Here is a 20,852-nt window from a genome sequence, read left to right as displayed (position 1 = left end):
ACGTTTTACATGTATGCATTATTATTTGATAAATGCACACCTGATCTGTCAAATTTCTTAAAATAACCTCCAGAGCAATGTCTGTACCGTGGTATAAAATAAGTAATTGACTCCAGTCATTAATTATTTGAAAATTATAACTATGCTTTGCATCGTACTGCATTACCACCTTAGATGTGCTTTAGCTTTACTGTATTTTCGAATAATTAATCGACCCGTTGTAAATTATTTTTTACGTAGGCCTACTTGTTATGGTTATGGGTTGGTTTAGGGTTAGTTGCATGCAATTATGCATAACTGTTATTAATAGTAATTACATGTAATATGTTATGTGTAACAAAGACACTGTGAAATAAAGTGTTACCCCAACTGCTATAAAAATATTGATTCTTAGCTCATTTTAATTGTTTGGTTTGTCTTATTTTAAATACTTTTAAGTCATATTGAGGCCCTCTCCTGTTTATGAAACACTGCTTGCTTTAGATACACAGTTTGTTATTATGTATTCATATAGACAGACACATGAATCAGGATAACACAGTCTCACCCCATTTCGTCAATATTTGACCAGGACGTCTTTGTTATGCTTTAGTGAGTTTACTTTGACCTTAAAGACTTTAATTTAAAGGTGCAGTAGAATGTAAAACTGTATTTACCTAGGTGTACGAATAATGAGAGTTCTGGTAATGACATATCATGAGCCTCAAACACGATTGTTTCCTGCTCCTTATGTAAACCTCATGCATGCCAAAGACCGCTGGAAAACAGGCCAATCTCAACATAACACTAACTGACTTACAGTAGAGATGTACGCCCCAAACATTAAATCACACATCAAATTAAGAACAATGTTGTTACAATGCTAAAAACAATGTTGTGACTGTTGAGTTAGTGCTGTAAGCTAGTTAATGCTATATGCTAGCATTTAAGCTGAAGTTCTACAATTGACGTTACAGTTACGTTTTGCAGGTCCATACTGAAATAAAACACAAACTTACCACTCATCCATTAACAATCTCCAAACTATTGATTATTCATTAAATTCTGTATTTTCGTCTGATACAGGCTCAAACATAAGGTCTGTTTACACACACAAATAGAGCTACCGAAAGGAGCTGCTTTGTGAAACAGCCAATCAGAGCAGAGCTCAACATTATTATTCATGACCCCTTCAAATAAGGTAAAAATCATAGGGTTGTAAATGGACTTGTACAACCATCTCTGGATAATTTTTGCATTTAATAAGGCCACATGACTTCTATGTTGTTATCAGAGAACAATTTAACATATTATTTCAATGCATTCTTTGGCACCTTTAAGATTATATCAGCTGATTTTATTTATTTGTTTATTATACAAAAAATATTCTAAAAAAAAAACTTTTAGTAAGCAGTAGACAATTTCCCTGCAAGACAACTAGTCTTTAACCTCATTATTTTAATTTACCATGAGGAACAATAAAATAATTTAAACAGTATTGTATTCATACTGTCGCACCGATGATGTGTGAAACTTTATCATAAACTGTGTATACTGTCGCACCGATGATGTGTGAAACTTTATCATAAACTGTGTCTCACCCTGTTCTTCTCTGTGACCCTCAATCTTATTACACAACAGTCTTATTACATGGCCTGACATATGTATGTGCCATTTTGATAACCCTCAATAATGGGCACAGAGCCCATTAACTGTCTCCAGCTGGCACAGATAAGAGAGCAGCAAGGGGAAGGGCATTGGATTGTGAAGGTGACAGTGCCTGTGGAAAGAATGACATAGCTGTATTTGTATGAGCTGTTCTCCCTGCAGACCAGAGTGACCCTATGTCTCTTGCAGAGTACTGGGTACTGTGTAAAAAACCTCACTCTTCATCATCATCTTCCTCGTTTTTGATATGATACATTGGTGACCTTTTCATTTCTTTCAGGTATTGTCTGACTCTACCTCACTGCCCCGGTCCTCTAAATGAATCTATTCGGAATATGAACTAACCAACCCGTCATGCAAATGATATTCAGATTTACAGTTGCAAATTAGATGCAAAATGTGTTATATCATAAACAGCACCTCTGTGGTCAAATAAAGTGCATAAATCATTAACCTTTGGGAAAAGACATAAAAAACCGAAATATATAGATATGGATACAGTAACCAAACATTTGAAAGCTAAACCCTGTTTTCAAACACCTCAATAGTGCAACACAGTTATAAAATCCAGTAGTTTGACTTTTAAACTATGATTAATAAAAGAGAAAATAATTAAATGTTTTAAAGGTAATAGTCTTCTTCTTCTATGTCTCCATTCCCTTCCTCAAATCCCAAGGCCTCAATGTCATGTGTGATGTCATCAATTCTGCGGTTGAAGTCCTGAGAGCCGGAAGGGAGGGACCAGCCGTCATAACCTCGAACGGCTGTGGCAGACGTGTTGCTCATGCTTCGTTTGATTCGCCCAAAACTGTCTGTCAAAATCCCGCCTTCTCGGATCCCAATGTCCTCCAGGAATGTCTCGAAGACTCCTACATCCTTATCGGGAATAAAGGGTCTCATGCCTGCTCACACAGGAGAGAAAATACATGAGATTTAACAGTGGCTTGTTGAGTTGAAATATTGATTTGTATTATTATTTTGTAAAATTAGATTAAATAAATACATTTTATATGCTTTAATATGAATACATCATTTAAATGAATTTATAAAACTGCACAAATAATATTTAATGCTTATTGATTTACCAAACACAGACAGTCTCTGACTGTATTTAGACAAGAATTGAGCTGACTCAGACGTTGCTTGCGTGTCGGGTCAGATGAGTGTACGGCCAGAAGAGGTATAAGTAGCTTTTTGTGAGAGTGTTATGTAATTGTGTCTCACAGTGTAAGCCGTGTGGCTTTATGTGACTTGCTCACTGCAGAAAACTTTTCACAATAACTATCTAACTGGGAGAAATACCTCACACTGCCTATTTACAATACGATTAGTTATTCTTTATATGGATCATCTTCTAAATATGTTATTTATAGCCTATCATGTTTCTTTTTCTACACCGACGAGGGTAACAGGCTTTGTAAATCTTTCACGCTGAATGAGAATTGGAATGACTTTTATGACCATGTGCACATGAATATTCATTATGCATGTTACTATATAATGAGCCGATGATAGGCACCAGTTGCACAATCTCTAAATACAATGCAAAAAAATGTAATGTTTCAAATGTTATTCATTCAGTAAACATTAGTAGAATTACACAGAATAAGAGGATAATTTACAGACAGTATAGCACAAAATAACTCAATGGTACAGATGCAAACGCAGAGGATTGCAGGCACACATCGGCTAAAGAAAAGAAGAGAGACAGAAAAGCATTGTATTGTGTGCTGTGTGTTCTCACCGAGCAATAGAAACTTGCGTGAGTCTCCATAGAGCTCCAGCAGATCCGTGCAGAATTGCTCTATGGGAGCACCCAGTCTGTATTCTCTCAGGAACAGAGCAAACTGCTGAATCTCCTGCGGTGTCAACTTACTTCTCAACTGACCAACAAGAACAAAGCAGAAAAATACACAGCAGTGTTATAATACACTACAGGAGAAATGGTCAGAAAATGGCATGTAGTTGTCACTGGGGCGGAATCTTAACAAAAAGTACACCTTTGCACCTAAAGGGGGGTTTCCCGGACAGGGATTAGCTGGACTACGCCTTAGTTAAATTAGGATATTTAAGTCATTTTTAAAAAGCATCATTTATAAATAAACATTACTGTTGTGCATCTTAAAACACAACACTTGCACTGATATATTTTATGTTAGAGCATGATGTTTTCAATTAAGACAACACTAACATTTAAAACCCTGTCTGGGAAAGCGCCCCAAAGGGTTCATCTTAGTACTCGTAGACCATTTTATCTGACAGTGTAGAGTACTATGGTAACAAAGCAGCATGGATATTATGTCTAACAAATTAATTTGTGTTTCACTGAAAAAGTACAGATATACGAGTTTGGCTTACGATAACTTATTACAATTTAAATTTCTGTGTAAATTAAAGGTGCATTGTGTAACTTTTATGAGGATCTCTTGATCGAAATGCAATATAATATACATAACTATATGGTGTATAATGGCCTTACAAAATCAACTGTATTGTTTTTATTACTTTAGTATGAACCATTTTTATCTCCATACATTGCGGGTCTCCTTACATGAAAGTCGCCATCATGTTTTCCTTAAATGAATGCGTTTTGCATCCGATGATGCAAAAATCGTCATATTACATCATCAGAGGACTTTTTTGCAGAACCAAAATGCAGATATCTCTCCTCTCAGGGGGAAATGAGGGAGGGAAACATGGTCATTCAGTAATACTGCCGGGTTTCTACAGATACAAAGCTGAATGCTAAATCGGTGAAGTATCCCTTTAAGTGAAATCTATAGTGTATACTTTTAAATTTTACTTCATTACATTTTGCAACAAATTATCTGTACTTTTACTTTACTACATTTCTACAACACCATTGTTCCTTTACGATGTACTACATATCAGCGTGATAGTCCCCTATTCATTTTAAAAGGTCTTTACACCATTGATAATGTAGTTGTGTATATTATACTGCATTTCTGTTTATATTATATTGAGATCCATCATAAAAATGCACCTTTATTTAAGCATCTTACTATGATCATGTATTCCTGCAGGCTGGCATTAGTCGGCTCAGGATCGCTGTGTGTGGAGGCCAGGCTTCTATAAGAGTCATGATAGGAGAGAGATGAGCTCTCACTGTAGTTTTCACTGTAATATGCCTCAAAAGCCTCCTGAGAGCCATCACTGTGAGAAGAGATAAAAGATAACATTTTTTCTTTGGCACTGTAAGCAATTTTTAATACCATACCATATGTCTCCAGTAGACAGATATCAAAACAAATGGCCTCACACAAAGGACCTTATAACTTGGAAATGATCTAGGCTCTGTAAACAAAAATACTTATGGACAGCTCTCTTTTGACATGAGTTTTGTTGTTTAGGGTTATGGTAAAGATAATGAAAGTGATTTGAAAATCGGTTTTTGGTGCCACTAGGTTTTTTGTGTATTGATACCATTGGCAAAACCATGATTTTACTATAGTAACAACAGATTAACCGGTTTTTATTTTTTTATTTTTTTGCAGCAAAGTCATGGTTATTTTCTGTAGTTAAACTATGGCTACTTTTCGTAAAAGATAACAGCAGAAACTGTGAAAGAGATCAGAGTTAAAGGAACACCCCCACATTTTGGGAATTTAGCTTATTGACAGTATTCCCCAGAGTTAGATAAGTCCATACATACCTTTCTCATCTCCGTGCGTGCTGTAACTCTGTCTGACGCAGCCCCTGCTAGCTTAGCTTAGCACAAAGACTGGAAGTGAATGGCTCCAGCTAGCATACTGCTCCCAATAATTGACAAAATAATGCGAACATTTTCCTATTTATGTGTTGTGATTTGTATAGTAACACAATGTACAAATAACATGGTGATATGAGACACAGACATCTTTTAACAGTATACATACTGGGAACTATCATTCCGCCCAAGTAGCAGTGCTTCGCCTTCTGAGAATATAGTTCCCAGTATGTATACGGTTGAAAGATGTCTGTGTCTCATATGATGTTATTTGTACACGGTGTGACTATACAAATCACAACACATAAATAGGAAAATGTTGGTGTTATTTTGTCACCTATTGGGAGCAGTTTGCTAGCTGGAGCCATTCACTTCCAGTCTTTGTGCTAAGCTAGCTAGCGGGGGCTGCTTCAGACAGAGTTAAAGCACGCACTGAGATGGGAAAGGTATGTATGAACTTATCTAACTCTAGGGGATACGGTGAATAAATTCCCAAAATGTGGGCGTGTTCCTTTAAGATTCAGAAATTTATGTAGGCTAATAGTAATTCATAAACACAGATTTCATGAATTGTAGATTTTTAGAATACACAAACACAGATACTCACTATGAACTACAGCAGCTGAAGTCTGTGTCATAGCCGTATGTCATATCACTCAGACAGCTGTCACCTTGGACAAGTATTGATGAAAAGGGAGAGAGAGAGACATGATAAATATTTGTGCTTTCCAAAAGGCATGTGATACTGTATCGTGAAACAATTTCTTGGTGACCACAGTGTATATATACATTGATAAAATTTGCAAAATATAGGTGGCATTTCTTTCATGCAAAATCTCTTTTGGCAAAGCTGAGCACAGACAATCAATAAACACTATTGATAATGGGTTTATAATGGGTTATAATAGATATTTTGAACTGAACTTATGCCATAATACTGTAAAATTAGCCTGGGTTTGACATACAACCTCTAATGCCAACAATAATAGATATGAGAATCATTTTCTCCTTTTTAAAATTTGTTGAAACTTTATTGATATCCCAGCTATATGCATAATTATTGTTAGTTGCACCTTTCAGCATTGTTTGTTCCCTGCTGTTCACAGACCTGACTTTTTTGAAACCTTATATAGCCAATCACAGGATTAATGTTTTTTCAGAACATCCAAATCTATAGTGTTCAAAAATGTCTAATGTCAATGATGTCACTCACTTCTTTGCAGCCAATAGCGATCGGGCATGGTGTAGTGATATCCTGCCCTGTCGACGCACTCAATTGTCTGATGTCCATAGATGATCTGAAACATTTGACAAATGAGGGCGCAGTATTCCTCTGCAGCATCCTGGATCAGTGTTTGTGTGTGTGACCAAGGTGGAGATAAAAAAAAAAAGGAAAATGAATGGGTATATACTTATAGTGACCTGTCCTTTCTCTTACACAGACATTTCACTTCCATAGATGCAGCAAGATCGTAATGTGGGTCAACACAGTCCCATCCATATTAATGACCGCAGGCAGACACACACGCACGCACGTATGCGCAGACCACAGACTCTGTTACATAAGACTGAATATTACATCACAGTGGAGTCTGCTCTGAGAGCGCTGCTTACATACTGACACATCTTGTCAGTGAAGTCACTGCAGGGGGTGGAGCTAAAGCTCACAGTGAGGCATTTATATCTATAACACTATCTGACCAAACTACAATCTCCACATCCTATTTCCTTCAAACAGGCCAAACTGATTTTCATAAAGATATACAATATATATAATATATATTTCTCCAAGTGGCACATTTACAAATAGTATTAATTCATCCATCAACAGAAATAGCCATTTAAAATATTTATCCATCCATCTTTCTTTCGTTTACATTAATGGCCTAGGTACCCATCTACATTAATGACTTACTGGCTAATCCTTCCAAATTAATTACTTAGTGATACTTTCATCCATCCATCCATCCATTCATTCATTCCTTCATTTAGATAAATGACTTATTAATCCTTCCATCCAAATGTATTAGTTATACTTTCATGGATCTATCTTTCCACCCATTAATCCATCATTCATTCATTCATTGTTTCTTTCTTTCTGTTTGTTCTTTTGTTCGTTCATTCATTTATACATTCATTCATTCAGATAAATTACTTATTAATCCTTTCACCCAAATGTATTAGTTTTACTTTCATGGATCTATTTATCTACCCATTAATCCATCATTCATTCATTCATTCTTTCTTTCTTTCTGTTTGTTTTTTGTTCATTCGTTCATTTATTTAACCTTCATTTCATTCATTCATTTAACCTTTCATTCGTTCGTTTGTTTGTTCTTTCATACATTTATTTAACATTTCTTTCATTCATTTAACCTTTCTTTCTTTCATTCATTCATTTAACCATTCTTTGTTTTTTCATTCTTTCTTTCTTTCTTTATTTCTTTCTTTTATTCATTTAACCTTTCATTCGTTCATTCGTTCGTTTGTTCTTTCATTCATTTATTTAACATTTCTTTCATTCTTTAACCTTTCTTTCATTCATTCATTTAACCATTCTTTGTTTTTTCATTCATTCATTCTTTCTTTCATTTATTCTTTCATTCATTCTATGACTTACTGACTAATCCTTTCACCAGAATAAATTACTTGGTGATACTTTCTGTTTGCTGTCCGTTCGTCCGTCCTTTCTTTATGTCTTTTGTTCATTCTTTCATTGTTTCATACAATAATTTATTTATTTAACATTTCTTTTTAACTCATTTATTTAACCTTTCATTCATTCATTCATTCATTCATTCTTTCTTTCGTTCGTGCATTCGTTCATTCATTCTTTCATTCATTAATTCATTTAACCTTTCTTTCTTTCATTCATTCATTTAACCGTTCTTTTTTGTTTCTTTCTTTTTTGTTTCTTTCTTTCTTCCTTCCTTTCATTTTTCTTTCATTCATTCATTCTTTCATTAATTTATTCTTTCTTTCTTTCTTTCTTTCTTTTATTCTTTCTTTAATTCTTTCATACTTTCATTCATTCTATGAGTTATTGACTAATCCTTTCACCAGAATAAATTTTCATCCATCAATCCGTCCATTCGTTCATTCATTTATTCATTCATTCACATAAATGACTTATTAATCCTAAGTAAAAATGCCTCTATTCATTCATTATTTCAATCATTCATGTTTGACCTTTCTTTCATTTATTTAACCTTTCATTAATTAATTAATTAATTAATTAATTAATTAATTAATTCATTCATTCATTCATTCATTCATTTATTCTATGACTTACTGACTAATCCTTTCACCAGAATAAATTACTTAGTGATACATTCATTCATCCATCCATTAATCTGTCTGTCTGTCCATTTATTCATTCATTCATGCATGCATTCTTTCATCCCCATTAATGACTTATTGATCCTAGTAAAATGCTTCTATTCATTCATTCATTCATTCATTCATTCATTCATTCATTCATTCATTCTTTCTTTCTTTCTTTCTTTCTTTCTTTCTATGACTTACTGACTAATCCTTTCATCTGAACAAATAACTTAATAATACTTTCATCCATCCATCAATCCATTCATTTGTCCGTCCATCCGTCCATTCATTCGTTCATCCGTCCATTCATTCATTCATTCATTCATTCATTCATTCATTCATTCATTCATTTATTTATTCATTCATTCATCCACATTAAGTTTGGTTACCCATCCATATCATCTGTTACATACACATAAATAACTTATTAGTCCTTTCACCCAAATGAATTACTAAGTATAAATGCCTCTAACCATTTATGCATTCATTCATTCATTCATTCATTTATGGCTTGGTATTCCATCCATATGTTAACATATTACAATTAAATTTATCCATCCATCCATCCCCCTATCCCTTGCAATGGATCATCAAGCCATTCTCACCCTGTTCTCTACAGCCAGTATGACCAGGTTAGAGTAGGCATCAGGGCATGGCATAGGTTCTAAAGGGTTGTGGTTTCTTCTCTCCCAGCTGCCATAGGACCTCCCCCTTTCCCAGCTCCCTGTGCAAGCCTGCCTGCGTTCCCAGCTCCCACCCGGAGTGTGTTTCCTCTCCCAACTGCCACCTGGTTTAGCTCCAGGACCGTGCCTCTTCTCCCAGCTACCTCCTACTACTCCACCTCCACGACGCTCCCAGCTTCCGCCTACAGGCCGCCTATCCCAGCTTCCACTCATGGTCCGCTTCTCCCAGCTACCTCCACAAGGCTTCCGGGCCTGCCTGCGCTCCCAGCTCCCGCTCACATGTTTCCTCTCCAGGCTGCCACCACCACTGCCTCCTCCACCTCCAGTCCCACCACCTCCTCCTCCCACACTGCCCTGTTTTGGCTCATGGCGAGACGACAGTTTCCAGTCCACACCACAGATGGTGTGCCGGCGCTCCATAGTGCCTCCCGCAGGTCTGGGATCGGTATTGCTTATGGTTTGTCTGCGGCTCTCTAGACCAGTAGGCCTGTTCTCCAGACTGTCACCTGCTAGCACAGTGTCTACATTTAGACCTGAGAAGACAAACATTTCAATCAGAACTAAAGATACCTGCAACTACTTTTCCAACAATATTGTCCGGTATAACACAAACACAACATGATCTCACAGAAATTGAGTAATTTATTTATGTCCATGACACGAAATTCAGCTTTTTTTACGTACCTTGAGCACATTTTTTCGTGTCGTTTTATGTAGCTACTGTTTTCTTTTATTCTGTTTTTAAATCAGTGTCACTTGGGGTTGAGGTTAGAGTTGGGGTTTGGATTAGGATGTAAAGGAAAGTGATTCTAACCCCAACCCCAAGCGACAATGGTCAGAAAATAGGATAAAACAATGAAAAAACAATACATAAAATGACACGAAAAAGAAAGTTATTCCACAGCCACGAAAACAATTTATAGAAAGAGTGACACAAAAAAGACATTTGTGCTCAAGGCACGTAAAAAAGCTGAATTTAGTGCCATGGACACGAATAAATTAATTAAAATTTTCATGACTATAACACGACTTTCTGTGAGATCAGTCTGCACAAACAATGATGAATGAAAACATAAATGTATGTAGGCTACAGTAGAGATGAAATGATATAAAAATGTTACATCACGGTTATAGTGACCAAAATCACCATGGTTGTCAATATATCATGGTTTTGTAAACAATTTCTAGAATAAACTAAAAAAGTACAGATGCAAACCAAATGTAAAATTGATTTAAAATGTAAGTGCACTTTTGTTTACATAAACAAAAAATAATAAACGACATTAACATTAATCATGGCACATTTGGGGTCGTGAGATAAATGTTTATTTTGTTTAGAAAACACTTGAGAAAATCAGATTTTCATATAAACACAGGAAAATGAAATCAGCAAGCATCTGTCTGCATTTGTTGTGAGAAATAGGGGGCTTTAGGACCCGGAAGAAAGCTGCATGACAGCTGCGCTCACAGAAATCGCGGAAGAAACAAACAGAGTAGAAAGGAGCTTACTCATCAAATCCCATCATTTAATGGAAAATGAATAGAAAAGATGGATATGTCTAAAGAAATATTAAGTAAACTAACTAGATTTCCCTAAATTTGAGCATTTTTTTGGATATAAATTCAGTCAGTGAAGCACTGTCATCACAAACACATGGGAGCAGACGTGAATGAATGTGTTTGTCTCATTGCTTAAATTGGTTGATGCTGGACACGAGCCATGACACGAAATGGTTAAACAGTAATTTAAAAAATTACGCCGTTATACTAACAATTGGACATTAAACCGGCAATCGTTACATCTCTAATGTTCAAACCAAATGTTTCTACCGACCAGTTTTAAGCACTAGGAGGTGCAATGCATCGTCCCGCAGGTAGGAGGCAGCAGCGATTTCATGTGTAGGGATTCTCAGGAGCAATTTTTCGTTGTCTCTCCAGGTGAGCAACAGACAGCGAGCCGACAGACTGAGGATACAATCCTGCTCTATACTGGTCTTTAGAGGTAAAACCCTTAACTTCTACAAACAGAGAGAGAGAGAGAGAGAGAGAGAGAGAGAGAGAGAGAGAGAGAGAGAGAGAGAGAGAGAGAGAGGCACACACACACACACACACACACACACACACACACACACACACACACACACACACACACACACACACACACACACACACACACACACACACACACACACACACACACACACAGAGAGCCTGTAATTGACTCTGCTTACATCATGATAATGTAATAACCATAAATCTTAAAGGAATATTCAATTTTCTTCAAAGAAAAATCCAGATAATTTACTCACCACCATGTCACCCAAAAGGTTGATGTCTTTCTTTGTTCAGTCGAGAAGAAATAATGTTTTTTGAGGAAAACATTGCAGGATTTTTCTCATTTTAATGGACTTTAATAGAGCCCAACACTTAACACTTAACTCAACACTTAACAGTTTTTTTCAACTGAGTTTCAACGGACTATAAACGATCCCAAACGAGGCATAAGGGTCTTATCTAGCGAAACGATTTTCATTTTTGACAAAAAAAAATGCTCTTTTAAACCACAACTTTTCGCCTAGGTCCGGTCCAGCGTGACCTAACGTAAATGCGTAGTGACGTAGGGAGGTCACGTGTTACATATATAAAACGCACATTTGCGGACCATTGTAAACAATAAACTGACACAAAGACATTAATTAGTATCAGTCCACATACAACAACGTAGGAACGGTCCCCTTTCAACACACTTGTAAACACTGGAGCGGAGTTTCGCGTTCGTCCTCTTGACGTCATGACGTATTGCGTGAGGTCACGCTGACGCATCACGACCGGATCTATAGACGAGAAGTTGTGCTTTAAAAGTGCATATTTTTTATTTTTCTTGTCAAAAATGACAATCGTTTTGCTATATAAGACCCTTATGCCTCGTTTTGGATCGTTTATAGTCCTTTGAAACTCCGTTGAAAAAAACTGTTAAGTGTTGAGTTAAGTGTTAATTGTTGGGCACTATTAAGTCCATTAAAATGAGAAAAATCCTGCAATGTTTTCCTAAAAAAAAAACATAATTTCTTCTCGACTGAACAAAGAAAGACATCAACATTTTGAATGACATGGTGGTGAGTAAATTATCTGGATTTTTCTTTTAAGAAAATGGACTATTCCTTTAAGTTACTGTATTTTGTGTCATGAACGCTGCTCACCCTGGCTGTGTCCAGTAGTTGCAGCAGTTCATCTCTGCTCGATGGGTTCAGAGAACATGACACCCATGTCAGGTGTCCCAGGAACTGTTGGTGACACAAAAGTCAAGCTTTCTTAAATACATACAGAATGTGCCAATCTCGAATCATCTTTCTTTCATCAAGTCTTTCTCCTAAAACATTGTGAATATGACTATGGAAGTGTATAGTTGTGTAGGCTATATAACCTTAACTTCCTTCTCCACATAGTCATAGATGAGTCTCTCTGGATGGATGAGGTAATCTGGTGGGTAGAGGGGCACAGTGTGCAGGGGTCTACGGTACACGCTGCCTTTATCTGTCTGTCTCCGGCTAGATTTAGAGAACACCAGGCGCTTTATTGGTGACACAAAACCCTGAGAAAAGATATGGAAATATTTGTAAAATAAACGTATGTGGCCACAAAAATCCCAAGTGCTGTTATGATAATCATCAGACAGCCTGCATCACAAAATGTGACGGCATCAGCGAGACAGCTGTTAGATAGATTAGACACCAGATGCCTCACTGACAGCCTTATAAATGATATGGGTGCATATGTGTTTGTGTGTGTTTATTTATGCATTCTTGTCCAAATCATACATGTGAGCGTGAGCATGTCAGTAACTACATTGTGGAACTAATGATGTAATATTCGATGAATCTTTATGTAAATCTGTGTGTAATGTATCTAAATCAATCATGTATTTTTGACATGTCAATGACAGAATGTGTGTGCTTATATCAGATGTGAGTTAATGATGCCTATCAATCATCCTGACTGCTTTCAGGGTGCTTGTCCAAACGCATTAAATTCACAAGAAGGCAAATTCCAAATAATGAATCAACCCTGACTCTATCATTAAATCCAAACAGTAACTCCATTATCACATTCAGTTAGGCTACAATACATTCCCACTTTGGAAATACATAATGGGATAATCCTTTGAACATCATATGAAGCTCGTGGTGGTATTTCATATATGATATCTGGCCCAAAGGTGTCTTGTCAGAATTTTTGCTTTTTAAAAAAAGTACACATTTGCACCTAGAGAGTTCAAATACTAAAATGTAGGCCTATATATTGGTACAGTATGTATACATCTCTTTATTTAATGATAACTATTAGGACTTTTTGAAAGGGGAATGCCCCCGTGACAGCTTGGTACCACTTTATGACCATTTTGTCTGACCCATATGTTAAAAAAAATTATCTTGCCAAAAATATGCTTAAAGCTAAATTAAATATATATATGAATTTGAAAATATATTTAGTTTTAACCTTTATATATTAACATATTTCAAAATGTATTTCAGGGGCAACAAATTTTACAACCCACACGGCAAAAAAAGGTTTGTATAAAATATATAAAGTATAAGTATAGAATCTATAAGTATGTGTAAAATATAAAGTATAAATAAGTATATTTTTGCAGTTGAAAATATATTTAATTTGAATCTTTTCAAACCTGTTATGTTTACAGATATGTTATGTTTATACAAAATATAATATATATTGGTGAAAATTATATATTTTTAACATACTTCAAAATATAACTCAGTACATTATTTGGCCATTTTGTATATTTTAAAATAAATTTTAATTTATTTTTGAAAATATATATATTTTTGCCGTATTTTATTTTTTGCAGGTTTGCGTGTATATTTTCTATGTTTTAAAAGTGGTCACAATCATTAGATGCCTAATGTATATCTAATGCGTAATGTGCACACATATATTTGTGTTTACATTTACATTACATTTAAACATTTAACAGACTTTTATCCAAAGCAACTTACAAAGATTAGGAAACAATAAAAACATAGGGCGGCAATAGTACAAAAGGTGCTTATAGATGGTTTCAGCAGTGACAACATAAACAAACGGCTTTCGTGGAACAAACGTAACTTCCGGAAAACTTGGCAAAGAATCAACAACAACCCTTTTAGAGTAGCTTATTTCTAACAAGCAAGTATATTACCTTAGTTACCTTAGATAGCTAAAGCGTATCAGAAACTACACTGAGCTAACGTTACTGTGTAAAATGTTCACTATATGTATACAACTTCAAATCAGCTGCCAAACCTTCCTATCAAGTAGCGGTGATTCAGCGTCTCCCCTCATCTTTAGGAAAACAAAACATTTGTAATTTTCGACAAGGTATTTGTTCCAGAGTTCAGTTTAGACACTATAGCCAGACCATTAAACAAACAGAGACCGGAAGTTAAGATACTTCCAGACGCGTAACCGCGACAACGCATTTGCATCCGATAAAACCGTTTATAACAAGTTTTTATAATTTCGAAACAATACCTGTTGAGAGAAAAAGAACGATGATCTGCCAGTCTTTGAAACTGCAGTGTGGCTCAGCATGGAAATCTCTGGAAAAAGTGTCTCATGATAGTACCCTGCATGAGAGTACAATTGAGAAAATAGGAAATCGAGTTTGCCACCTACCAGTAACTCAGCTGGGACAGCTTTGCATTAGCAATGCAAAGGTTATGGGCTCAATTCCGAGGGAACACACATGCTAATAAAAAAATGAATACCCTACCCTTAAATGCACTTTAAGTCGCTTTTTACATAAACGCAAACTATGGGTACTGCCAAATGCATAGATGTTAATGTAATGTTATGCCAACAAAGTGGCAAATAACCAGACCAATGTGAATTTTTTAAGTAATTGAAATGAATATCATGTATCATATATGACACTTTAGTAAATGAAAAACTGATCTGGGGAATCTCACAGTCTATATTAAACATATCAAGGTTATATTTTCACAAAATGGTCTTTACATTATTTAAGATCATTTTATGTATAAAGCAGGAAATCACAATTATTTTTGTTTATAAACATTAACAAACCATAGGCCTGTTTCAATGGATATGTACATACATATGCAATAAATAAATAGATTATAAAATAATAAATTAATTAAATTAATATTTTCCCAGTGAGTGTTATTACATTTAGCAAATATCACAGTTTATGTAAAAATGTGTGAACAAACAAATTTGATTGACACGTTAGCACAGTTATGTGGTACATGCACATATGAATGTAAACATAAAGGTCACATGTTCAGGTTTATCGAGAATGCAGTATGCCGCCTACTGTACAACAAACAAACAACAAACACACACATAGCCTAAATATTCTTATGTCTAGCTAGTTTACATGTATATTATAATGTGAACGATATGAACTTACCTTCTTGACTCGCTTAGGCTCATACTCCATATTGACCAACACGATGGCTTGTTGTGTGTGAGAGTGTGTTTGTGTGTCTGTGTGTAGGACAGACCCAATCTCCTCTCAGCCCTCTGGAGCCGGGCAGGACTATGCAGGAAACACACTTCCTGCTGGACAGGAAACTCCACCAGAAAGTCGAAAATCCTTCAGTCTCAAAGTACTGATACACACATACTGACACAGCACATAAAGCCAGGTAGCAAACACACCCACAAACTTCTCTAAAATGGCCATGAGAGGAACTAATGGGTTGGTACGTATTGGCCAGAGACATCAAAAATATGTACCAGTATAAATATGTAAGGAAATGATGTGATGTACTGAACAGACAATTGTGATTGTATCACACTAATGTTAACACATATAATGTTTAAGATATACTTTTAAGAAAATGCTTATAATAAAATGTATCACCATCTCAATGATCACCAGGTTTAGGTTTGACCTCCAAGAAGTGGTGGCAATCTTGCTGCACTTACTCATAGCATCCACAGGGTGGCAGTGTGGGCCAGGATTTGTAATAAAATGGGGAGTGGCACTTTCATATAAAGAAAAGACAGCCGATCACCTGCAGAGGTACAGCACGCTCACATACTGCCAAACCCCATCACAGATAAAACCTTTATAGCCTTTGGTACTGTAGATTAATGCCATACAGTTAGATATGTACATACTTCTGAACTTACCCTTATGAAGTGTAGAGGTGTCTGTTTATTCAGTTGTAGTATACAGTGTGAAATACTAAAGAAACCTAATGAAACGTCTTTTAGGTTTCAGTGACACTGTACTTGGATTGCTAAACTGCCCTGGGAGTGTACTGGCATACTGGTAGCTCCATTTAAGAAGAAACAGATCATATAAAGCCAATGTCATACTGGGACAGCAGCCAAACAGACCATGAAAATCATTGGCAGATGATAATGAAGCCTGAGGAGAAAGCAGTGGACTGGTGTGTTTGCTTAAAGTCAGTGTGAAATCAGAATCTTTAATCTTCAAGCTCGATTTAAAGAAAAGTAATCTTTTGTAAAAAATGCAACCATTCAGTTTACAAAGTAATTTGATGCAGATTAACTCTAAGTTTTATGGCAATAACACATGAAAGTTGTAAAAAATCCATAACTATTAGGAAACGTGGTCGGGAAACTTGACCTCGGGTCCATATCCCAGTGAAAAAGCCTCCTTAAAAATATGCACTGCGGGGGTAACCCACAACCCACAACTGCAAACTTGCATTCAGGTCTGGTTTCATTCTGGTATGGGACCCACATATTTTACACATCAATTCCAGATCCGATCAATTCCCAATGGATAAAATTAAGTCCTGCAAGTCAGTTGTAAGAAGTTAACCCTAACTGGTTTCTTGCAACTTGGCTCTTGCACTTTCAGAAATAAAGGTACAAAGCTATCACCGTGGTGGTCCGCTTTTTAAAAGCACACTTTTGTACCGAAAGGGTGCATATTGGCCAAGATACCGTATTAACATAGATACATCAGTATCGGCTGTTTTTATGAGCCGCTTTGTGCAAGTCGTCCGCCATACTGGAACGGTTCCAAGGTGGTACGTTAACCAGGGTTGCCAAGTCTGCGGTGAGCACTTTCAAACTGGTGACGCGGATTGCTTTTCGTGTTGTTAAATGGTAAAACCAGGGTCTTGTTGATTAGCTGTCAATATTAAGGTAAATACTTTTCTTTATAAAAAAAAAAAAAAAAAAAATGCATGTTGGTATTTGTGTTAAGGTTTAATTGGCCATTGGGTTGGTTTTGTGTTGCAAATCTGGCAACTTTGCCATGACGGTTCGTTAACAATCGAGAGCAAGCTGACCGTATGTCCTCATCCTCTTCCATACATGTTTTATCAAATGTTGTAGACATAAACATTATGAGGTGGTTTCCCGGACAGGGATTAGCCTAAACCAGGACTAGGCCTTAGTTTAATTAGGAAATATAACTAGTTTGAACAAACATGCCTTACTAAAAACATTACTTGTGTGCATTTTGAGGCAAAACAAAGAGCACTGATTTATTTTAAGATATGTCAGTGCAAGTTGTTTTCAGTTTGGACACCTGTCCGGGAAAGCCCTGTCCAGGAAACCGCCTCCAAGTGTTTGCTAGCATGACATTAAAGTTACTATAGTTTAAAAACGCCTTCATCTAAAAACACCTTGTACTGACATATTGTAACATATATTTGTGCCGTTTATTTGCTCAAGGTGCACACCAGACATTTTTTTTAAGGTTTGTTTGTAAAAACTACTTAAATGTCCCAATATAACTCCGGGACACCCCCCCATAAACAACACATTCTCACCTGTGAAAGGTTATCCCATTTTTATCTGGAATATAAATATATTTGGGAATATAAATCTCTGCTGGGTTTACGAATCAGAGGCTGATGTGCAATGTCCAAAATGGCAAAATGTCTACATTTATGAAGTGGTCGAATGAATTATCCATGCGTACACATTTCTGCATTTGAGTACCTCAAAAGTACACATACGAACCTCAAACATAGATATTGATACAGGTACATCAAAGATACATATCTGTACCTACAGTAAATGGTTAAGACCTTTTTAAATGTTACCGTCACAGTGACATCACTTTTACCTTTTTTCTGTAAGTGTACATTTTTTTCTTGATAAATTTTCATGTTTTACATGAAAAAATATCATATTACCAAAGTAAAATGAAAGGTAAATTCTGTTTTATGCATTTCCTACATTGCATGTAGTTTAAAAGTGAAGTTCTCTCATGTAGAAAGTACTGTTGACCTGCAGAACCCCTGTGTGTGTGTGTGCGTAGTTACTACAGCAGAGGTTCCCATTGACCCTTTTAAGGTCATGAGTAGAAGTGGTGTAAGAGAGGAGCTAATGGTGGGTGGGCTTTCAGGAGAGGCATATACACAGAGCCCTGCTTAATGATCCTGCAGTTACCACAGCAACCTGTCAGAAGATAGGGCATTCATCTCAAAGTGGATGTTTTATCTTTTTGTCTGTCATCGTGTCATATATATTAAGGAATAGTTTGCTAGAAAATGAAAATTCTCATAATTGACTTACCCTTATGTCACCCCAGATGTATATGACTTAATTTCTTCAGGGTAAAATGAAATACTCTAGCTCTGTAATGCCATTAAATGGTGGTTAATGTTTTGTAGGACAACAAAGCACACAAATCCATCATTAAATAATCTAAATTACTCCGTTAGGTTAGTAAATATCTTGTTTGAGCGTGGCATAGCTGTTGGTGCCAGACGGGCCGGTCTGAGTATTTCACGATCTGCTTAGTTACTGGGATTTTCACGCACAACCATTTCTAGTGTTTACAATGAATGGTGTGAAAAGGGAAAAACATCCAGTATGCGGCAATCCTGTGGGCGAAAATGCCTTGTTGATGCTAAAGATCAGAGGAGAATGGGCCGACTGATTCAAGCTGATAAAAGAGCAACTTTGACTGAAATAATCATTTGTTACAACCGAGGTATGCAGCAAAGCATTTGCGAAGCCACAACACGCACAACCTTAAGGCGGATGGGCTACAACAGCAGAAGACCCCACAGGGTACCACTCATCTCCACTACAAATAGGAAAAAGAGGCTACAATTTGCACGAGCTCAACAAAATTGGACAGTTGAAGACTGGAAAAATGTTGCCTGGTCTGATGAGTCTCGATTTCTGTTGAGACATTCAGATGGTAGAGTTAGAATTTGGCGTAAACAGAATGAGAACATGGATCCATTCATTCTTACACACTTTAGGCCCCTTAGTGCCAATTGGGTATCATTTAAATGCCACGGGCTACCTGAGCATTGTTTCTGACCATGTCCATCCCTTTATGTCCACCATGTACCCATCCTCTGATGGCTACTTCCAGCAGGATAATGCGCCATGTCAAAAAGCTTGAATCATTTCAAATTGTTTTCTTGAATATGACAATGAGTTCACTGTACTAAAATGGCCCGCAGTCACCAGATCCCAACCCAATAGAGCATCTTTGGGATGTGGTGGAACGGGAGCTTCGTCCCCTGGATGTGCATCTCCAAATCTCCATCATTCTATCACAAATCTCCATCTTTCTAAAGAATGCTTTCAGCACCTTGTTGAATCAATGCCACATAGAACTAAGGCAGTTCTGAAGTCAAAAGAGGGTCAAACACAGTATTAGTATGGTATAATCCTTTAGGTGACAGAGTGTGTGTGTATATATATATATATATATATATATATAAACACGTGCAAAAGTCTTAGACCACCACCACCAGACTTGTTGTTTTAGAAGTTTTGACTTCTGTCCATATTTATTTTTCAATCTATTTTATTAGGATATAAAAAGGAAACAAAGGATATAGGTAGACAAAAAATAACAAAAATTATATTTTCAGGACAAAATGTCTTCTTTAGGCATCGTCAGTGTTTAGTGTGACCTCTCTTGGCACTAAACACATCTTTGAGCATTTATTCTGGTGTATGAAGTAAAAAGACAAATTTCTTTAAAATTAGAAATGAGGATTACATTTTTTTTAGGTTTAAGAGATCCTGCAGTTTCTGCTATTGCTCAAGTGGAAGGGGAGTTTACCATAAAAACTTTATACTTTTTATACAGTTTTTAATTTATACACATTTCCTGTATTTTCTGGATGCATAATATTAAAGAGACTGAGAAACAATTATCTATGATCACTATTACATTGCAACAACAACAAATCTAATTCCGGCATGGTGGCCTAAAGGGGGTTGCACACCGGATGAAAAGCGCAGCGTCGCTTTGCGACTAGGACAACTCGAAGGTATCATACCCTGGAAGTGCACATTAAATAGCGCAAGCTTAGGCAGATAGCGTCTCCTTCAAAATGAAAAATATACGTTAGCAGCCAATGTCAATTGCTAACGATTTGATTAATGTTAAACTATGTGAGTGGCGCTCTGTGGCGCAACAGGGAGAGAGAGAGAGAGAGAGAGAGAGAGAGAGAGAGAGAGAGAGAGAGAGAGAGAGAGAGAGA

At 36.4% G+C, this 20,852-nt stretch overlaps 1 protein-coding gene and 1 long non-coding RNA gene across 2 annotated transcripts; one reads left to right on the top strand and one right to left on the bottom strand.

Moving 5' to 3' along the window:
* Positions 1-574: 574 nt before the first annotated feature.
* ccm2l (CCM2 like scaffold protein) lies at positions 575-15,970 on the bottom strand. The gene is made up of 10 exons (XM_065286193.2): positions 15,812-15,970; positions 12,806-12,973; positions 12,582-12,665; positions 11,216-11,399; positions 9,304-9,914; positions 6,588-6,717; positions 5,982-6,045; positions 4,671-4,821; positions 3,392-3,530; positions 575-2,549 (listed from the first exon to the last, which is right to left on the bottom strand). The coding sequence occupies exons 1-10, from the start codon at positions 15,839-15,841 to the stop codon at positions 2,269-2,271; spliced, it is 1,842 nt and encodes a 613-aa protein (XP_065142265.1). The 5' UTR covers positions 15,842-15,970; the 3' UTR covers positions 575-2,268.
* A 3-nt stretch (positions 15,971-15,973) lies between these two features.
* Positions 15,974-16,930, top strand: LOC135775744 (uncharacterized). Its single transcript, XR_010543927.2, has 3 exons — positions 15,974-16,106; positions 16,286-16,429; positions 16,624-16,930. It is a non-coding gene; the product is annotated as an uncharacterized lncRNA (long non-coding RNA).
* The last annotated feature ends 3,922 nt before the right edge of the window (positions 16,931-20,852 follow it).

The sequence above is a fragment of the Paramisgurnus dabryanus genome, chromosome 21 (genome assembly GCF_030506205.2).
Source record: "Paramisgurnus dabryanus chromosome 21, PD_genome_1.1, whole genome shotgun sequence".
In the NCBI taxonomy this organism is placed as follows: domain Eukaryota; kingdom Metazoa; phylum Chordata; class Actinopteri; order Cypriniformes; family Cobitidae; genus Paramisgurnus; species Paramisgurnus dabryanus.
Note: the sequence above shows the minus strand (reverse complement) of the source record. Positions and strands in the feature narration are given on the sequence as shown.

Coding starts and splice junctions, on each gene's coding strand:
- ccm2l (XM_065286193.2), bottom strand. CDS start 15,841: ATGGAGTATGAGCCTAAGCGAGTCAAGAAG. Junction 9,915..11,215: donor CCTCCTAGTGCTTAAAACTG/GTCGGTAGAAAC, acceptor TTGTCTTCTCAG/GTCTAAATGTAGACACTGTG. Junction 6,718..9,303: donor TACTGGCTGTAGAGAACAGG/GTGAGAATGGCT, acceptor ACACTGATCCAG/GATGCTGCAGAGGAATACTG.